The sequence below is a fragment of the Dryobates pubescens genome, chromosome 1, assembly GCF_014839835.1.
Source record: "Dryobates pubescens isolate bDryPub1 chromosome 1, bDryPub1.pri, whole genome shotgun sequence".
Taxonomy (NCBI): domain Eukaryota; kingdom Metazoa; phylum Chordata; class Aves; order Piciformes; family Picidae; genus Dryobates; species Dryobates pubescens.
The window spans coordinates 40815678-40833522 of record NC_071612.1 but is presented as its reverse complement, the minus strand read 5'-3'; the positions used below and the strand labels follow the sequence as shown (position 1 = coordinate 40833522).

General features: G+C 56.0%; 2 protein-coding genes across 2 annotated transcripts; both read left to right on the top strand.

Moving 5' to 3' along the window:
* The first annotated feature begins 15 nt into the window (after positions 1 to 15).
* Positions 16 to 9657, top strand: AUP1 (AUP1 lipid droplet regulating VLDL assembly factor). The gene is made up of 12 exons (XM_054164327.1): positions 16 to 316; positions 723 to 860; positions 1313 to 1463; positions 2186 to 2373; positions 2460 to 2532; positions 4742 to 4815; positions 5619 to 5685; positions 6217 to 6322; positions 6608 to 6754; positions 6924 to 7087; positions 7745 to 7833; positions 9487 to 9657. Exons 1-12 carry the CDS (start codon positions 267 to 269, stop codon positions 9533 to 9535), a joined length of 1296 nt encoding a protein of 431 aa, XP_054020302.1. The 5' UTR covers positions 16 to 266; the 3' UTR covers positions 9536 to 9657.
* A 268-nt stretch (positions 9658 to 9925) lies between these two features.
* LOC128897617 (BCL2/adenovirus E1B 19 kDa protein-interacting protein 3-like) lies at positions 9926 to 11975 on the top strand. Its single transcript, XM_054165871.1, has 6 exons — positions 9926 to 9977; positions 10455 to 10575; positions 10669 to 10798; positions 10882 to 10976; positions 11079 to 11228; positions 11552 to 11975. The coding sequence occupies exons 1-6, from the start codon at positions 9956 to 9958 to the stop codon at positions 11598 to 11600; spliced, it is 567 nt and encodes a 188-aa protein (XP_054021846.1). The 5' UTR covers positions 9926 to 9955; the 3' UTR covers positions 11601 to 11975.
* Positions 11976 to 17845: the final 5870 nt, after the last annotated feature.

The window sequence follows — 17845 nt, the reverse complement described above, 5'->3', positions numbered from 1 at the left end:
TAGCCGTAGAGGAGGAGGGTTTATGGTGCAAGTGGCAAACCGGGCCCGCCGCACCCACAGGTCCCCCAAGCCGTCTTCCCCACGTTGCCAGCCACTGTGGGCCCGTGGTGGGAGGGAGCGAGCGTGTGCGGTCGGGGGGCGGTGCGGCAGGGTACACGCCGGAGTGGCACCGCGCCTCCCATGCTGCCCCGCGAGGTGAGGCGGGCGGCCTTGGGGCAAGATGGCGACTGGTGCCGGACGGCCCTGAGGTAGCGGGTGCAGCGGGGATGGAGTCTTCTGCGGCCCCGGGCCCCGAGCGGCTCTTCGACTCGCACCGGTGAGAGCCTTGGAGGCCCGTGTGGTTGTCTGCGCGTTTCGCGGCGGTGGGCCGCGGGTTCCCGGGGGAGGCCCGGCGTTTATGGGGTGTCCCGCGGGAGGCCCGTGCAGGAAGCTGGGATGTCTCTGGGGAGAGGCCCCGGGGTCCGCTGGGGAAGGAGTGTCCTATGGGAGCTCAGTGTGGAAGCTTCGCGTGTCCCACGGTGGGACCAGTGAGGGTCCAGGATGTGCCCGGGTGGCCTGGGGACGGGTTGGGTATCTTGCTAGGGAGACTTGGGAGGTTCTGTAGAGCAGGAGGCGCAGGGTGGTCCCAGGGTTGAGGGCCCGGGGAGGCAGCTAGGGATTCAGCCGCCTCGTATACATCCCAGCCATGCTTAGGCAGCCTGTGCTGCTCTTTGACTTCACAGGTTTCCGACTGATGGGTTCCTGCTTCTGGCCCTGCTACTCTACGCCCCCGTGGGGCTCTGCCTGCTCGTCCTGCGCCTCTTCATTGGTGTGCACGTCTTTCTGGTCAGCTGTGCCCTGCCCGACAGCTTGCTGCGACGGTGTGTGAGCCTGGGGTGGGGTGTTGGGGTGGGACAGTGCAGGGTGGGAGGGCTGCCCTTGCCTTTTGGGCCTCTTGGCTGTGGAGATTTGGATCAGGCTGAGGTTAGGGGGAGGTGTTCTCTTGGGACTCTTTGTCCCCAGGATTCTGCCAAGACCAGTGCTGGCAACTACCTCTAGAGTGCTCAATGACTGACTGAAACACTTGGATCAACTGAGTGTCCTGCTAAGAAATTCTGTGGTGGCTTCCTGCCCCGTATTGAATGCTACAGCTGCAGTTCTGCAGGCAGCCTGCAGCCTCCCAACAATTCTTGTTCTAGATGTGTTGTTGCCACATTGTACCAGTGTCCTTGCTCAAGGCACACAAATCCCCAGGTCTCTGAGTATATGTGTCAGCCAGCAGTGGCTCAGCCTGCAGGACTTGAGGAAACCATTTCCCCCCACCCCACTGCAGGTTTATTGTGCGTGTGATGTGCTCAGTGCTGGGCTTGTTTGTGCGGCAAAGCGACCCCCGGCTCCGCGATGCCAGTGTGAGGGTCTACATCGCCAACCACGTCACCCAGTTTGACCACAATGTCATCAACCTCCTCACCTCCTGCAACACAGTGAGTAGCTTGGAGCTGAGGCTCTCCAGGGGAAGAGCACAGAATATAGGTGCTGTAGTAGTCCTCTTCAGATCTTATGTATTGACCTAGGATTTCACAAGCCTCGACTTTTCCCGTGGTGCAGTGTTGTGCTCTTTGTTGTGTGGGTTGAGTTGGTTGTGGGTTCACCCCAGCACTCGGTGCCAGTCTGTGTCTGCAGACACCTGGCCATGCTGAAGAGTGCTGGGGGGAACTACAGGATGGGATAGTGCTGCCTGGGTTGTACTGCTGCACTGGGTTGTGCAGCTTTCCCTGTGTTCTTGTGAAATTCCTCATGTGTGAAGTTCCTGAATCAGCAGGCTCTGAATGTGCCTGGGAGCAGTTGATTTGCTCCTTACCTGGAGAGAAGTAACCCTTGGAAGTAGTGAGTCCTTTGCCAACCTGTCAGGAACTATTGCAGAAAAAATGAGGAAACACAGTGGTCACCCACAGCAGGGGACAGTTTATTTCACCAGCAGACAGAGCACAGACTTGGATTAAAATTAGGATTCACATTCCTGGGGAACTGGGGCTAGTACTGAGGCCTGGCAGTGATGTGTTCAGTACTTTTAGCTGCAGGTTGCTCCCTCAGCCCCCCAGAGGCCTTCTTGCTGCTCTGCAGGAGCTTTGTTTCACTGTTAGCCTGGAAAGCAGGCTCTCAGGACAGGATGGTGTTTGATCCTCACTCTTGTTTTCCCTTGCAGCCTGCACTGAATGGTGCCCCTGGCTTCCTCTGCTGGTCACGGGGATTCATGGAGCTGGGGGTGACAGGAAGCCGGGCAGAGCTGGTGGACTCCCTGAAGGTGTACTCATCCCACAGAGCAAACCCACCCCTGCTGCTCTTCCCGGAGGAGGCGGCCACCAATGGCCGTGCCGGCTTGCTGCGGTTCAGGTACTGGGAGTGGGGACCCTGCCGTAGGACCCTTGGCCTCTTGTTTGAGCTTTGGGGTCCCTCACTGCTGACTTCTCCCTTCCCAGCTCATGGCCATTCTCCATCCTGGATGTGGTGCAGCCGGTGGCCCTGCAAGTGCAGAGGCCGCTGATCACTGTGGTGAGTTGAGGTGTGGGGCAGGGAGGAGTGTGGGCTGTGCAAGTGCCTGGTGATGCTGCTGCTTCTACTGGTGCTATGCAGCTGTGGGTCATGCATCCTGGGCCTGCTTCCTGTCACCCCAGGGAGCTCTTGGTGCTCTGACTGCTCTCCAAATGCCTTTCCCAGGGAACCACCACTCACTTAATACTCTTTTAGTTAAACTGGTGGTTTTGATAAATGTTTTTGTGGGTCAGCTGTCTTAACCATGTTCCACCTGGCCTCCATGGCCAGAGCATTTCTTTCTGTGAGCTCCCTTGTCTTAGAGTGCTCTGGAAGAGTCACCCCAACTCAGCCACTCTGGGATCAGGCTGACAGGCAGAGGTTGTGCAAGGCTCTCTGGGGTTGGTTCTTGAACTTGCACCTCCTAAATGCAGATCTGTGATGTGATGTAACATCATCTGCAGAGAGGTGGCAAAGTTCACAATGTCAACACCAGCCCTGCGGGACAGATTGCAGTGAAACTGTTCTCAGGTTACTTAGGGTGAGGTTTTGCTGACATTGATTTCTTGGTGTGATTTATGGATCTATTTGGTTAAAAGATGCTTAGATTTTATATCTGTCTGACATTGTAGCTGATTATCTGTCTTCTTAAGGCAGTTGGGCACTGTGGATGATTTATGGTACTTAGCAGCAGGTCACAGCTGCCCATACAGACACAGGCAAGTGTTTTTGGAGTGAGTCTCTGTCAGGGTTTAGTTCTTTTCCTGGTGCTTTTGGTGCTTTGATCAGCTCTGCAGGTGACAATGCTGAGGTCTGTGCTGGTAAAGTTCAGTGTGTAATGAGGCTGGGTTACTGACTGATCAGTGATGTACTGAAAGCTGCCAGTGAACAGCTGTTGCTTGCAGGTCTGATGTGGTCTGTGAGAGTGTCACAAGGAGCATGGGGTTATGTGGACATGTGCAGTGGTGAAAGCTGCTAAAAGGTGTGGGGTTTTGGTAACCCTGCTGCTGAGAAAGGGCAGAGTTCAGGGAGGCCATAAACGTGATACAGAACCCAGAGAAAAGCATTTGAAGGCTCTCAGCTTCATCATCTTCTCAGAGAGAAGGCCAAGGGATGGATGTGAGCTGCTGTCTGTGCACTGGGGAAGACACTCGAGTGGAGCTCTCTTCCTTGCTTTCCTTGGAAAGCATTCAGCAGCAGTCTGCATGGGTGCGGATGCTTAAGTGTTGGCACTGCACCAGTTCAGGCTTGGGTTAAGTTTTTCACAGCAAGGACACTTCAGATTTTTGAATGACTACTGCAGAGAAGCAGCAGAGCTGGCTTGTTCTTGGCTGTCTGTAGTGAACATTTGATCTCTCTGTGCTTTTGGCTGCTCCAAGGGATTCTGAGAGGTGTGACAAGTTGTGTCTGTGCGTGCACCTATCTACTTGCAGATTTGTGTGAAGATACTGGTTATGGCTGTGTCTTGGCTCAAGGTTTTACCTTCAGCGGTTGAGCAGCACTTTTTGCCCCTCATGCACATGGGCCAAGTAAATCCTGAGGGATTTCTTAGGCAAGGTTAAACTGTCAGAAACTTATGAGGCCTGAAGATGAGATCCTTTGGTTCAAACAGCACCTCCAGACACACAGGTGACAGATGTCAGACACTGGGTTGGGCAAACCACCACATCTGGGGTGAAGAAAGAGTTTTCTCCACCCTCAGTGGACTGGAGCCTTGCAGAAGGATGCGATGTTCTGTGGTGGGGGATAGCACAACTGAAGCCTGGGTACTGGCATCACTAGAAGTTGTTTGATTGTATGGTTGGCTAGGTCCATTTATCCAGGAGATGAGGCTCCTGTGGTGGCCATGGCTTCTGGGCTTTTCTCAGCTACAGCACCTCACCAGCTTGTGGAAAGTTTAGTCACTGCAGGATGGGAGTAACCAACTATGAAGGTCCCTGGATCACCACCACTCAATGGTAAATTCAATAGAATCATTGAAAAGTGTGGTTGTGGGAGATCTCTGGAGGCATTTAGCTCAGCTTTGGGCTCTCAATCAGACTGTTGAGGATTCTGAGGAAGCGTTAGGAGGTTCTCAGGCTTTTCCAGTCCTGGGGTTTGGCCTTTCCCAGCCTCTCACATCTGTCCCCATGCAGCTGCTCCTTGCTGCCTTGGCTTGGTTGTGCTCTACCCACTGCCTCCCTGAGGGAGATCTGCCTGGCTCCTGTTCTCACTGTGCTTTCTTTCTCAGAGTGTGGCTGACTCCTCCTGGATCACAGAGCTGCTCTGGACCTTCTTCGTTCCCTTCACAGTTTATCAAGTAAGGTACTACCCCTCTCTCTTTCATTTGGGGCAGGCTTTAGGATGGGCAAAGATGTTTTTGCTGCTACAGTGAGAGATCTTTTGGTGTCTTCTTGTGGTACCTCTGCATGGCTTTGTTCAGCATTATCTGTTCCATGCTAGGTCCAGCTTCTGGACCAGCTCCTGGAGTGAAGAGGGCTTTTGGTTCTTGTGCTTGGTTGGAGGAGCAGAAGTGTCTGAGGGCGAGATGTTCAGTCTGTTGGGTGCATTTTTGCTGCTCTGCTGGAACTCACTCTAGGGTTGCTTGGGTGCCAGGGGTAATTTCTGGCTGGCAGCTGTGTCCTCCAGCCTCTGTCCCTTCCCTGCAATCCCCTGGGAGTTGCAGAGGTGGCTCAGATACCTGCCTCAGGCCCAGGAAGGCCTGGCCTGGCTGAAGAGCTCTGGAATAAGAGTCTGGAGGCAGCAGAAGGGATTTGGGCTCAAGTTCAGAGGTCAAGGTATTTCAGTAAAGTGCTGCAGCTTTCCTCAGCCACACCTGTATGGAGCCTCACTGGTGCTTTCCACTGCCATTAACATGGTAGTGTCTCCTCATTTGAGGCTTTCTGGGACTTCACTAGGAGATGCTCCGCTTGTTATACTTGAGTGCTAGTGACGATTCCATCAGCCACTTTTGTGTTCCCAGTGGTGCCTTGCCCGCTGTTTTGCAAGCTGGTGTCGAGTTGCGGTGCTGTGGGGTGCAGAGGGGGAGTTGAGGAGGGGCAGCTCGTCGCAGGGTTGGTGCCAGAGGCCAGTGGCACGGTCAGCCCAGTGCTGTTGTCCCCGTTCAGGTGGATGCCATCTGTCCCCAGACGAGCTGAGGAGCCGAGCGAGGATTTTGCACTCCGAGTTCAGGAGGTAGGAGGTGATGGTGGGGGGTGTGCAGGGCTGCTGCTGTTTGGGGTGGTCACAGAGGAGAGCAGGGTGTGAGCAGAGTTGCAGAGGGCATTTTGGATGCGGGTGTTTGTGCGGTGGGGGCTCTGGCCCGTATTTAGTGCCCCTTAAAATGAGTCTGTTTGATCTTGGCCTGTTTGCTGCCCCCAGTTGTTCTTCCTGACAGGTACCAAGGCACTGCCCATCTACTATCAAACCTTCCACTCCCTTCCCATAATACCACAAGTCAAATGAAGTGATGGTTTCTCCACCTCTTCCTCATGTGCTGGGTCCTTCATAGCTCCCCATAAGCCTGTTTTAGCAGGATGATATTGCCTGCTCCTGGTCCTTCCTGTGTTTCGTGCAACACTGGCATGCATCACCAAGGCCCTGGAGAAACCAACTTGCAGCCCTGTTCCCCTCGGTGTGGCCCCATGCAGGCCTGTGCATTTGCTGGGCACAGCTGGGTCATGCATGTGCCTCTGTGCCTGTGACTCTCTTGTCCCCTTCCTGCAGCTCTTGGCCATGGAGCTGGGTGTGGTATCCACACGGCTCACAGCAGCAGACAAAGCTGAGCACATGAAGAGGCTGAGGCATACGTCACCGCTTTCCTTTACCCCAGGTAGGTGTCTTGGGCGCTATCCTGACCGTGGAACTGCCACTTAAGGAGTCTTTGTGTGAAGGGAAAGGAGGAGGTGTCTTTGACCTCCTGGGGAGCAGAGGCAGTCTGTGTGCTCCAAGCTGGCAGGGTGAGTGCCACCCTTCCTGAGCACAGACACCTGGTCATGTATAGGAGGGCTGGCTTTCTTACCATGCCAGTTCATACTCAAGAAAGCAGAGCTGCTGCCACTTGAAGGCTGTGTGCCTTTGGGCCACCCTCTGGTGCCCACTGTCCTTTCCCTTGCAGCCTCCAGCCAGCCACTGGCAGCCAGGCCCAGGGTGCCTTCCAGCCTGGCTGCGGTGGCTCCTGAGGAGGTGCGAATTGCAGCGATGGCTCAGCGGGTCAAGGAGGTGCTGCCTCACGTGCCTCTGGAGGTCATCAGGATAGACTTGGGTGAGCAATGGCTGGGTTTCTAGCAGGGACATCTTGTCACCTCCTGTGCCAAGGCTCTGTGGCACCCAAGAGCAGAAATGTTGTCACTGCTGCACTGCAGAGTGCAGTGGCAGCAAGGACATGAGGGTCCTGGTGTAGCAGCTCTAACAGATCCTCTTTGTCTCTACAGCCCAAACCAACTGTGTGGATACCACCATTGCCAATCTGCTGGAAGGGAGAGTACCCTTTTACCCTGAAAGTGAGGAGGCTGGCACTGACCTGCCTGCCCTGTCTACCTCCCAGCCTACAGCTGCTTTTGGCATCCAGGGCTCTGTAGTTGTACCCTCTTCCAAGGTACTTCTGGTGGCTCTGTTAAAGGCCAGCAGCATCCTGGCCTGTATCAGGAGTAGTGTGACCAGCAGAACCAGGGCAGGGATCGTCCCCCTCTACTGGACACTGGAGAGACCACACCTTGAATAAAGGGTTCAGTTTTGGGGCCCTCACTAGAAGGACATTGAGCTGCTGAACAGAGAAGGGCAATGAAGCTGGTGAAGGGTCTGGAAAACAGATCTGGTGAGGAGCAGCTGAGGGAACTGGGCTTGTTTAGCCTGGAGAAAAGGAGATTGAGAAGAGGCCTCATTACTCTCCACAACTGCCTGAAAGGAGTTTGGAGCCAGGTGGGAGTCGGTCTCTTTTCCCAAGGAACAAGTGACAGGTTGGACTTGATGATCTTTGAGGTCTCTTCCAACCTTGGTGATTCTGTGATTCTGTGACAGGAGGAAATGCCCTTAAGTTGCAGCAGGGGAGATCTAGGTTGGATGAAAAGAGCAATTTCTTCCCCCAAAGGGTTTTCAAGGGCTGGCCCAGGCTGCCCAGGGCCATGATGTCAGAGGAATGGGGTGTTTTAAACTGGAGATTGAACTGGCATGCCAGGTCCTTGCAGGGCCTCCAAGGATGCCTCCTGGCTTTGTCTTGACTGTCTCCTGATGGCTCTTGTCTTTGCTGTTCCAGGCAGCTACAAAGCAATTTGCCAAGTCCCCGGTGGAGCGGCATCTGTCCTTGCAAGAGCGGAAACGAGCCTTGTATGACTATGCCCGCAGGTGAGGGTCCCCACACACCCACCCTGTCAGAGCCCCAAACCCTGTCCCAGCACTGCCTGGGCATGTCCCACGCAAGGGCTTCTGTCCTCCTGTTCCTTGCCTTGGCCATGGTCAGTGATGCTGGGGCAGAGAGCCACAGCTGGAGGAGAGGAGGCAGATGTTCATCTGCTTCACCTCTTCCAAGCACGCAGCCCCTGGTCCCTTGGGGAAGGTGCTCCCTCCCTGGAATTTGTCACCAGGCTTCTGCTGTTTGGGTCATGAAAGGTGGAAGCTGTTTGCCAGAAGCAGCTGCTGAGTAGTGTCAGGATTTGACTGTCAGGAGTCGCTGTGGGACTCCAGATTTGGAATGAGCATTGATGCTGTGGAACGCCCACTTAAGGGTGTTCAGTGTTGGGCAGCAGGGCAGAGCAGCTCATTTTGCTTGCTGTGAGCAGAGAACTGCATAGGATGAGGAGTGAGGTTGACCTCTGCACATGTTTTGATGAGGCCAGTACTGGAACAAGGGTCCAGCCTCTGGTGTCTGGGTCTGCTTTAGGAGCAATGCAGAGAATCCAGAGTGAGTTGGGAGGAAGGTCCCTGTGAGAATGTCATGCTGTATGGAGTGCTGGGTGAAGGAGAATGGGAGTCTGGAAATCTCTTTGACCTGGCAGAAGGAAAGCAGTTAGAGGTTGAGGGCAGATGGATGTTAACACAGGTAGACAAGGTGGTTGTTTCTGAGAAGGAAATAGATTGATGAGTGAAGAAAGCTTCCAGCAGAAGTGGCTTCTTCATGCCTGAGTGTCTTCTGGTGAACCTGGCAGACTCTGTAGAAGGTGCTGCAGAAGATGGTAAAGGTGATGAAGTGTTTGGCTTGGTCCAGAGTGACAAGAGGGCTGCTTGGTCTCTAGGGTCTGGCTGTGAAGGGGAGAACCCATCCAGAGTCACACTCGGGCACTGCACAAAGGTTGTGGAGCCCCAGGGATCAGCTGAACTTTTGGGGTCCTATGTCTTTTGACATCACATCAGCTGCTTCCTGCTGCTGGAGGTAACAATGCCTGCGGCTGGCAAACCCAAAGTGCCCATTTCTGAAGGTCCGGCCCCTGGTGACTGTGGGCAGTGTTTGATCACCAAGTGGGTCTGTTTGTGGCGAGATGGTTCAAGGGCAGAGGAATTGCATCTTGGAGAGCCCTGAAGCACAGGGGATGCTGGGCTGCTGTCACAGCTGTACCCAGAGCTCTTCCCACCACCATGGAGGTAGCTGAGGACTCTTGCTGAGTCCGTGGGCACAGTATGGCCACCAGAAGAGAGGAGAGCATGGAAATCTTTCCCTGTGCATACCCTGGTGGCATGTGATGGCCCTTCTGTCCCTTTCTGAGGCTGCAGGATGGGGATCTTCGAGAGGAGGGGTCCAGTGGGGTGTGGGACCATCGGCAAATGGTCCAGCCACGCTGGTGTGGGGTTGTGGGACCATCGGCGAATGGTCCAGCCACGCTGGTGTGGGGGTGTGGGACCATCGGCGAATGGTCCAGCCACGCTGGTGTGGGGGTGTGGGACCATCGGCGAATGGTCCAGCCACGCTGGTGTGGGGGTTCGGGAGCCGGGGCTCGGGCCGAACTGCAGCTCCTTAACGAGGTGGGGGCCGGTACCGGGGCCTGACGGCGTTCTCTCCCGCAGGCGCTTCACGGAGAAGCACGGCGCGGCGCGTGTCGGCGACAGCCCCTGAGCAGGCGGGACGTGGTGGGACCGGGACCGGGCTGCCTGAGCCCCGCGCGGAGGGGACGGGACCGAGCGGGGCGGGGCGCCTCCTGGCGGCGGCAATAAACGGCGGCAGCATCTGGCGCGGCTCGGCTCTGCGGGGACTGGGGGGGCGGGTACCGGGGGCGGGCACCGGGTGGGGCTGAGGGCAGGGCCCTGCTGGCTCCGTGCTGCTTCGCACGCTCCGCCATCGTCGGCCGCTCGCGCCCTGCACGTAGGCGCCGCTTAAAGCGGCCGCGCCGCGGGGCTGGCGCGTCCTGCGCCGGGCGAGCCGCCCCGTGGGCCCCACAGGTCGCAACCGCGGCCCTTTTAAGAGGCGGGCTGCCGGTGCCGGTGACTTTATTTACATGGGGCTGGCGGGGGCTGAGCGCGGCTCCCCCGCAAGACCATGGCGTGCGCCGGCGACGACGGTCCGTGGGGTGACCGGGACCCGGGCGGGGGGAGGTGTGTGGGTGAATGGGCGGGCGAGCACAGGGGGTCCTGGGTGGGCTGGCGTGCACCGTGGGGGGAGGGGGGGGTGGGGGGGGGGGAGAGGGGAATAGGTCAGTGTGCCCCTGGTGGGGATGATCAGTGGGGCGCCGGGGGATGAATGGGCTGGTGAGCACCCGTGGGGGGCTAATGTGCACCGATGCGGGGTTGTCGATGGGGCTGGGCCAGGCAGGCAAAAGTGCCCCCATGGGGGGTCGGGGCGTGTGGGCGTCCTAGGGGAGGGGCATTCCGAGGAGCAGCCCGGGGCAGCGGGCAGTGTTTGCAGGGTGCACCATGGAGTGCTTCTGCCTGGGACGAGGCGAACCAAGGAGGCCACTTGGATGGAGGTGCTGGTGGGCCTGGGTCGAATGGGTGGGCAGTGTGGGGGCCAGGTTGGTGCTGAGCTGACAGCTCCTCAGGCTCCTGGGTGGAGCTGCGGTGTAGCCCTGCGTGCCTGGAGCCCTCGCGGTTCTCCTCCTGCCACTCCGACGTGGAGCGGATGCTGCTGGAAGCCCAGCTGGACACAGAAAGCGGTGATGGGTGAGTCCTGAGGACCACTGGGCACAGCCAGTGCTGCCTGGGTAGGGTGGGTACCAGGCCCTGCAAGCTGTGACCCAGGGGTTGTATTTGCAGTGCCCTGCTGGCGCTGGGCTCCCCAGCCTGGGATGACACTGGAGTCAGCCAGGCGAGTGAGCTGCCTGGGCAGACTGAGTTGCTTCCGTCCTGCGGCCAGCCCCAGTTGTGCTGCCCTCCCACCCACCAGGTATGGGAGCTGCCCCCACCCTGTGCCATGTCGTGCTGTGCTGGATGTGCCCAAGGTCTTGCCTACCTGATGCCTTCTCCCAGCAGGATGTGCCAGAGGAAGCCAAGCAGAGGGAGCGACGCCTGCTAGCATCCCTCGGCTGGGCCTGTGCCCGCCACCCTCAACGCCTATCTCCAAAGTAAGGCCTGTGTCTCTGTGCGCCATGCTCTGCTGTCCCTCTCCCCTCCTGCTGTGCTCTGCCCCTTCCCTCGTGCCCCTGTTAACCATGGCCTTTTCCCAGGGAGTTTGCCTTTGTGTGCCCCCCCCAGCCGGTGCTGTGGAACCTGCAGGGAGGTGTGGTAGGGAGGAAGAAGAGGCTGTTCAGTTCAGAGTTGTTGCTGCTCTTCATCCCCTCGCTGCTGCTCAGCCACCTGCTGACCCTGGGGCTGGGGTGAGTTTCTTTGGTTCTGACCTGTGGACCCTTTGCCAGAGCAGACCCCTTGCATGATGTCAGGGTGTGCCCCATGCTGCTGGATGTCTGCAGTCTGGGGCTCTGCAAGGGGCTCTGCCTGTCCTGAGCCAGATCCCCATCATGGGGAAACTGTAGGGTGGGGGAATGCCTCTGGGCTGAGATTGCTCATCCTTGGTGCTGTTCTGCACCATTTCTTCCAGCAGCCCTGATGAGTCCCGTGGCTGTTGTCCTCTGCCCTCACTGTGGCTTGCAGAGGCCCTGCAGTCTGTGCAGGGGTCTGATGCTCACTCTCTCCAATCCAGGATCTACATTGGGAAGCGGCTGGCAGCCTCCTCAGCAAACCCGCTGTGAAGAGCTGGGCACGGCGAGAGATGGGGGCTGCACCGTCCCATTCCATGCAGTGTCTGGAGAGAGCCCAGCGCCAGCACAGCAGCCCTGCTCATCCCCCTTTCCTCTTTGTGGCACAAGGAGCCCTCTCCCCTCATCCCTTCTTTAGACCTGGCCTGGGGAGCTGACCCCACTCTTCTATGTAGACAGGAGCCCACCAATGGCAGCTCCTCACTGCAGGCAGCCCCTGCCCTCCCCAGACCTGGTTGTGGGTTCAGGCTCCTGGTGAAGACAGGACTGTAAATATGCCTCCTGAGCCTGCGGCACACAAATAAAGAGCCCTCTGCCTGCTCAGCTGGGCAGAGCCAGTGTGTTCCCAGCCGCGTCAGGCTCTGTGTGCTCTCCGGGCTGCAGGAAGGCGAGTCCTCTTGGGGGCACTGTGCAGAGCCAGGGTACTGTGAGGCTGTGAAGGGCCTCACAGGATGGGATGGGTGCTAAGCTTATACAGGGTTCTCTGCCCCACTGTAGCGTGACTGGTGTTTGTCCTTTATTAGCTGGCTGTGGCCAGGTGAAGCAGGAGGGCAGGAGTGGAGCCCAGCGTGGCTGGCAGCAGCCTGGCACAGGCAGGGCAGCAAAGCCAGATGCTGCAGGAGAGCTGGCACTGCAGTCACTATGCCAGGCCTGCTCAGACTGGGCTGGCTCCCATGCAGTCAGTGTTGGTCCTGGTGCTGCAGGATGGGGCAGGCAGATGAGGGAGTGGAGGCTGCCTCTGAGGTGGAGGGAGAGTAAGGAGGGAAGAGTTCAGCATATGCTGGGGGGAGCTTGCTTTGGGCCCTATGTGTGAAGTGGTCCATCGGTACAGCTCTGGGTGCAGTGAGGAAATGCCTTAGTGCATTGTGGCTGGAGGGGTGCATGAGTGGGAGCTCGGCACAGCTCTGTGTGGGAGAGAGCCTGGCATGGACTGGCACCAAACTGCTTCCCCTCAGCAGGAAGACAAGTCTGGGCTGAGCACTGGGGCAGGGAAGCATTCGGGAGGGCAGGTGAGTCCCAGCCCTGTGGGGGTGGCAAGGACACAGAATGGCAGTATTTTGTGCCACCCTTGTGGGTGGTCCCGTGGGATGCTTTTGGTGTCAGTGGAGGAGCAAGCGGCGCTGTTCGTGCATCCGAGAGCGGTGGCACCGTGAGCTCTTCTGTGTCGGGGGCAGGGCTGGCTGCGGGCGGGCACCGGGTGGGAGCTGGGATACTCGCTTGGCTGCGACGGCGGAGGCAGCGGCGACTCCAGCCCTTTGTTTCTTTCCGCTGCCAGTGATGTGAGCGCCTGCGAGCAGAAGGGACAGTTACCAGGGCGGGGGGCACCGGGGGGTGGAGCGGTGCCTTCCTCCGCCCAGGCATCGCTTGGCGCAGGAGCGTCTCGTACCCCATGGGGCTGAGCCCGCGGGCAGCGGCGGCATCCTGCGGGTGCTTGTCGCCGCCGTCAGTGTGGGACGGGGAGATCCCTGCGCGGGCAGCTCGCCCAGCCCGGGGGCCGTGGCACGGGCAGGTGCACCCCCTGCGGCAAGAATCTGCCCTGGACGGCATAGGGGCATTGCGGGGCTATGGGCATTGCTTAGGGGCAGGCTGACCGGAGCAGCAGCGATGGGCGAGGAGCACAGATACTGCTCGGACAGCGGTCTCCCTCTTCTCGGGTCTCGCTGCCCTGAGAGGCAGGTGCGGGGCAGAGCTCGGGGTGAGGAGGAGCGGCATGGCGGAGGCCCTGCAAGACGGCAGAGGGTGGCGCCCTGGCGGGGATACCCTCATATGTTCTTACAGGGCTGCAGGGATGCTCATCCGTCTGCCCTCCGCCGTGCTGGCAGCCCGGGCAGGACTCGGTCTCAAGCTGTAGAGCACTGCGTGAGCGCGGCCGAGGAGCCGGAGCGGTGATGAGCTGGGCCCCGGGATGTAACGCTCCGGGGGACAGCACCGCGGCAGGAGCGGCTGCGGGACCTGTAGCCGGCTCGGGTGCCCAGGCAGCCCCAGCCCAGCTGCCGCAGCCCCTGCAGCGGGGCTGATGGCACGGGAGGGTCCCTGTGGCCCTCCCCGGGCAATGCTGCTCCCTGGTGCTGATGGGTCCCCGCGCTGCCCTGGTACAGGCAGGGCCTCATCCTGCCCTTTTGGGCCCCCGTCTACCTCCTGTATTGGCCTCGCCCCTTCGCCTCCGTGCTGGGTCCTTTTGGGGTCTACAAAGCCAAAACTTGGGGCACCTTGACCCCTTGAGCCAGGGGCACTGCCGCGGCTGACTCCTGAGCTGCGGCAGGACTGTGGATACTCTGTCAACACCTTCCAGCCTAACGGTGGAGAGGTAAGGCAGAAATCCACCCCACGTACAGAACAGTTAACAGCTTTTTAGCCTTGCTGCTGCCAGCAGAAGGCATAGACAGACCTACAATGAGAGTACAATTGAAGCGTGGCAGCGTGCCCTCGGTAGTTCATCATTTCAGGGGCGGTGCAGCTGGATGTTTGCTATGCAAAGCTGGCATTTCTTGCTTAAAGACATGAGGGTGCTTGTCTTGATTAAACAGTTCCTGTCTGGGTATGCAAAACGTGTTCCTATTTCAGAAACGCCTAATAGCAGCAGCAGGGGAAAACCAAACAGGATGGGTGCCATGTCCTGCCGTGTCAGTGAAGCCATCAGTGCAGGACCTGCTTTCCAGGAAAGTGGGGAAATGCTGAAGAGCAGTGGGAGGCTTGTTACAAAACATAAGTCTGGTAAACCTGCCTGTTTATTAAAACACTAAAGAGGGCTGGGGCATCCAGGATTCAGGTAACTGATAACCAGTTCTTCCTAATTTAATGTTTTCATCTCAATTTAGCTGTTGCTGAGAATTTTAGAAGATCCACCAATGAAGAGTGAATTCTAGACAAATGCAAGTGCAAGGTGCAATTCTACTTATCTAAAGCATCTTTCTAAATATTTTTGCAAGCTTAAGCAAAGCTGTGAGCTCTGTGCAGAAACTGTTAGTGTCTGTCATTATTTCATGCACAAGGCTGGAGCAGCAGACTGTTTTTTTGATTTCCTTTTCTCCAACAGTCTAGTTATGAACTGCTGGTATTCTCACCTTTCCTTTGTAGAGACAGAAGTGTGCTCAGGTCCATTTAGAATTCAGTAATGTTGGTGGCTGGTTGTCTTGCAGAGCAAAGCTGAAGATGGATGGTGATTCTCCTCTGGCAGGGGGGTTTGGACTTGGTGATCTCCAGAGTTCCCTTCCAACCCCTACCATTACAGGATCACAGAATTGTAGGGGTTGGAAGGGACCTCCAGAGGTCATTGGGTCTAACCCCTCCTGCCAAAGCAGGATCACCTAGGGCTGGCTGCACAAGAACACGTCCAGGCTGCCTTTGACAGTCTCCAGAGAAGGAGACTTCACAACCTCTCTGGGCAGCCTGTTCCAATGTTCTGTCACCCTCACAGTAATGAAGTTTCTGCTTACGTTGAGGTGGAACTTCCTGTATTCTAGCTTTATATTCATTATTCCTTGTCCTATTGCCAGGTGCCACTGAAAGATCCTGCCCCTTCCTCTTCACACCCATCTCTCAGATATTTATAGACATTAATAAGATTCTCTCTCAACCTTCTTTTCTCTGGACTAAACAGTCCCATTTCTCTCAGACTTTCTTCATAGGAGAGATGTTCAAGTCCCTTCACCATCCTTGTAGCTCTTTGTTAGACTCTCTCCAGCAGATCCAGTGTGATTCATTCTGTGACGTCTCTTCTTTCACTGAAGTGTGTTTTTGTGTGTCACTGGAGCAGAATTCTGAATGTGCTGTGTGGGCACAGGAGGAGCAGCAAAGGCTGCTGCTGGTTGGAATCCCAGGAGATAGAAATATGCTTATTTTGACGGAGGATGCTGAGCCTGTTAAGAGAGCTGAATGATTCTTGAGTTCAGAAGTGAAATATTTATTGAGAAAGAGGAAATATGATATATATTTTTCATTAATGTGTAAACAGCTGTGGGAAAATAATGAATAGAACAAACCATTCAGATCTCTGCAGTTTCACAGAATCTGAATATTATCACAGAATCACCAAGGTTGGAAGAGACCTCAAAGTCCAACCTATCACCACCGACCTCATGACTACTAAACCATGGCAGCAAGGGCCACGTACAATCCCCTCTTGAACACCTCCAGGGATGGTGACTCCACCACCTCCCTGGGCAGCACATTCCAATGTCTAACAACTCTCTCTGTGAAGAACTTTCTCCTCACCTCGAGCCTAAACTTCCCCTGGCACAGCTTTCCTTCCCAAGTCTGAGAATAACATTTTCTGGTTTTATTTTGAAAATATGATAGGAGCATATACTGAGAGACATTACTGCAGGAAATAGAACAGTGAGTGTGAATTTGTACACCAAAATGTCTTCCCCTTGAATCAAAGCATACTTTGCCCATGTGTTTTGCAAATAGGTGTGGTGGGTTAGCCTTGGCCAGCTGCCCACAGCCATTCTCTTCCTCGAGTCAGGGGAGAAAACAGGACAATGAAGCTGGTGGGTCTGGATAAATGCAGAGAGGTGGCTTACCAGTTATTGTGGCAGGGAAAGCAGACTCAGTTTGGGGAAAATTAATCCAGTTTATTGTCAATTAAAATAGCTTTGTGTAGTGAGAGACAAAGAAACAAAAATAACACCTTCCCAGTGTTTCCCCTTTTCCAGCATCAGCTGCACTCCTGACTATTTCCTCCCCCTCTAGCCTCCTGAGTGCTGGATGGAGATTGCTGTCAGTTTGTGGCAGCTCTACTCCTTCCTTCTCACATTTTTTCCCTGCTCCCATGTGTGGGCTCTTTATGAGCTGTGATTCCTTCAGGAAATGCCCAGATGCTGTGCTCTGGCCTCCTGCCCAGGCCACGGTGTACATATTTTCTCCAATGTTGTCTTCTCCATGGGCTGCAGGAGAGTATCCACTTTAGTGCCTAGAGCACCTCCTTCCCCACTTTCCTTTCTGACTTTGGTGTTCACACTGCTATTTCTCACCTTTCTGTCCTCATTCCTCTGCTTGTCTAGTGTTTTCACAAAGGTTTCACTTATATGGCTGCTGGTCTGAGCTGTGTCTTGCAGCGGGTCCTTTGCAGATCTAGTGGGAACTCTGTAGCTGACATGGGGGAACTCCTGCACCCTACCTTCCTTGATGCCAAAACTTTGCCCAATACACCTGATAGATAAGGTTAACAGCAAATGTTGGGGTAGAAAACCAGATCACAGAATGTTAGGAATGGGAAGGGACCATGAAAGATTGAGTCCATCCCCCTGCCAAAGCAGGATCACCTAGGGCAGGCCACAAGGGAATGTATCCGGGTGGGTTTTGAAAGTCACCAGAGAAGCAGACTCCACAACTTCCCTGGGCAGCCTGTTCCAATGCTCTGTCACCCGCTGTAAAGAAGTTTCTCCTCATATTGAGGTGGAACTTCCTGTGTTCCAGCTTGTACCTGTTCTTCCTTGTCCTGTTACTGGGCACCACTGGAAAGAGACTGGCACCTTCATCTTGACACCCATCCCTCAGATATTTATAGACATGAATAGAATCCCCTCTCAGCCTTCTCTTCTCCAGGCTAAACAGCCCCAGGTCTCTCAGTCTTTCTTAAAAGGAAAGATGTTTGAGTCCCTTTATCATCCTCCTGAACTCATGCTTTAAAGAATATATTAAAGAGAACCGGCTCCAGCACCTCAATGTCTTTCCTGTAGTGAGGGTCCAAAACTGAACCCAGCACTCAAGGGGTGGCCTCACCAGTGCCGAGTACGGTCACTTCCCTGTGTCTGCTGGCCACACTATTGCTGATCCAGGCCAGGCTGCTGTTGGCCACCTGGGGACGCTGCTGGTTCGTATTTAGCCAGCTGCTAGCAAACACTCCCAGGTCCATTCGCACCAGGCAGCTTTGTGGTGCACAACGGTTTAAAGGCCGTTGCAGTATCCTGTCTGTTTTGAAGGATGCCTGCGCACTGACAAAGTCCGCAGATGCTGGTTGGATTTCCACTCCCCCCGAATCATAGAATGACTCTGGTTGGAAGGGATCTCGACAGGTCATCTGGTCCAGCTCCCCTGCAGTGAGAAGGAACATCCTCAGCTAGATCAGGTCACCCAGAGCTCCATTGAGCCTCACCTTGAACATCTCCAGGGATGGGGCCTCAACCACTTCTCCAGGCAACCTGTTCCAGTGCTCAACCACCCTCATTGTAAAGAACCACTTCCTAACCTCCAGTCTAAGTCTGCTCTTCACTAATTTCAAACCATTGCCCCTC

Excerpts from the sequence above, each read along its gene's own strand:
- AUP1 (XM_054164327.1), top strand. The coding sequence starts at position 267 with ATGGAGTCTTCTGCGGCCCCGGGCCCCGAGCGGCTCTTCGACTCGCAC. Across the intron at positions 861-1,312 it reads CCCGACAGCTTGCTGCGACG|GTTTATTGTGCGTGTGATGT; the intron begins GTGTGTGAGCCT and ends ACCCCACTGCAG. Across the intron at positions 6,323-6,607 it reads ACCGCTTTCCTTTACCCCAG|CCTCCAGCCAGCCACTGGCA; the intron begins GTAGGTGTCTTG and ends TTTCCCTTGCAG.
- LOC128897617 (XM_054165871.1), top strand. The coding sequence starts at position 9,956 with ATGGCGTGCGCCGGCGACGACG. Across the intron at positions 9,978-10,454 it reads GGCGTGCGCCGGCGACGACG|GCTCCTGGGTGGAGCTGCGG; the intron begins GTCCGTGGGGTG and ends ACAGCTCCTCAG. Across the intron at positions 11,229-11,551 it reads CTGCTGACCCTGGGGCTGGG|GATCTACATTGGGAAGCGGC; the intron begins GTGAGTTTCTTT and ends TCTCCAATCCAG.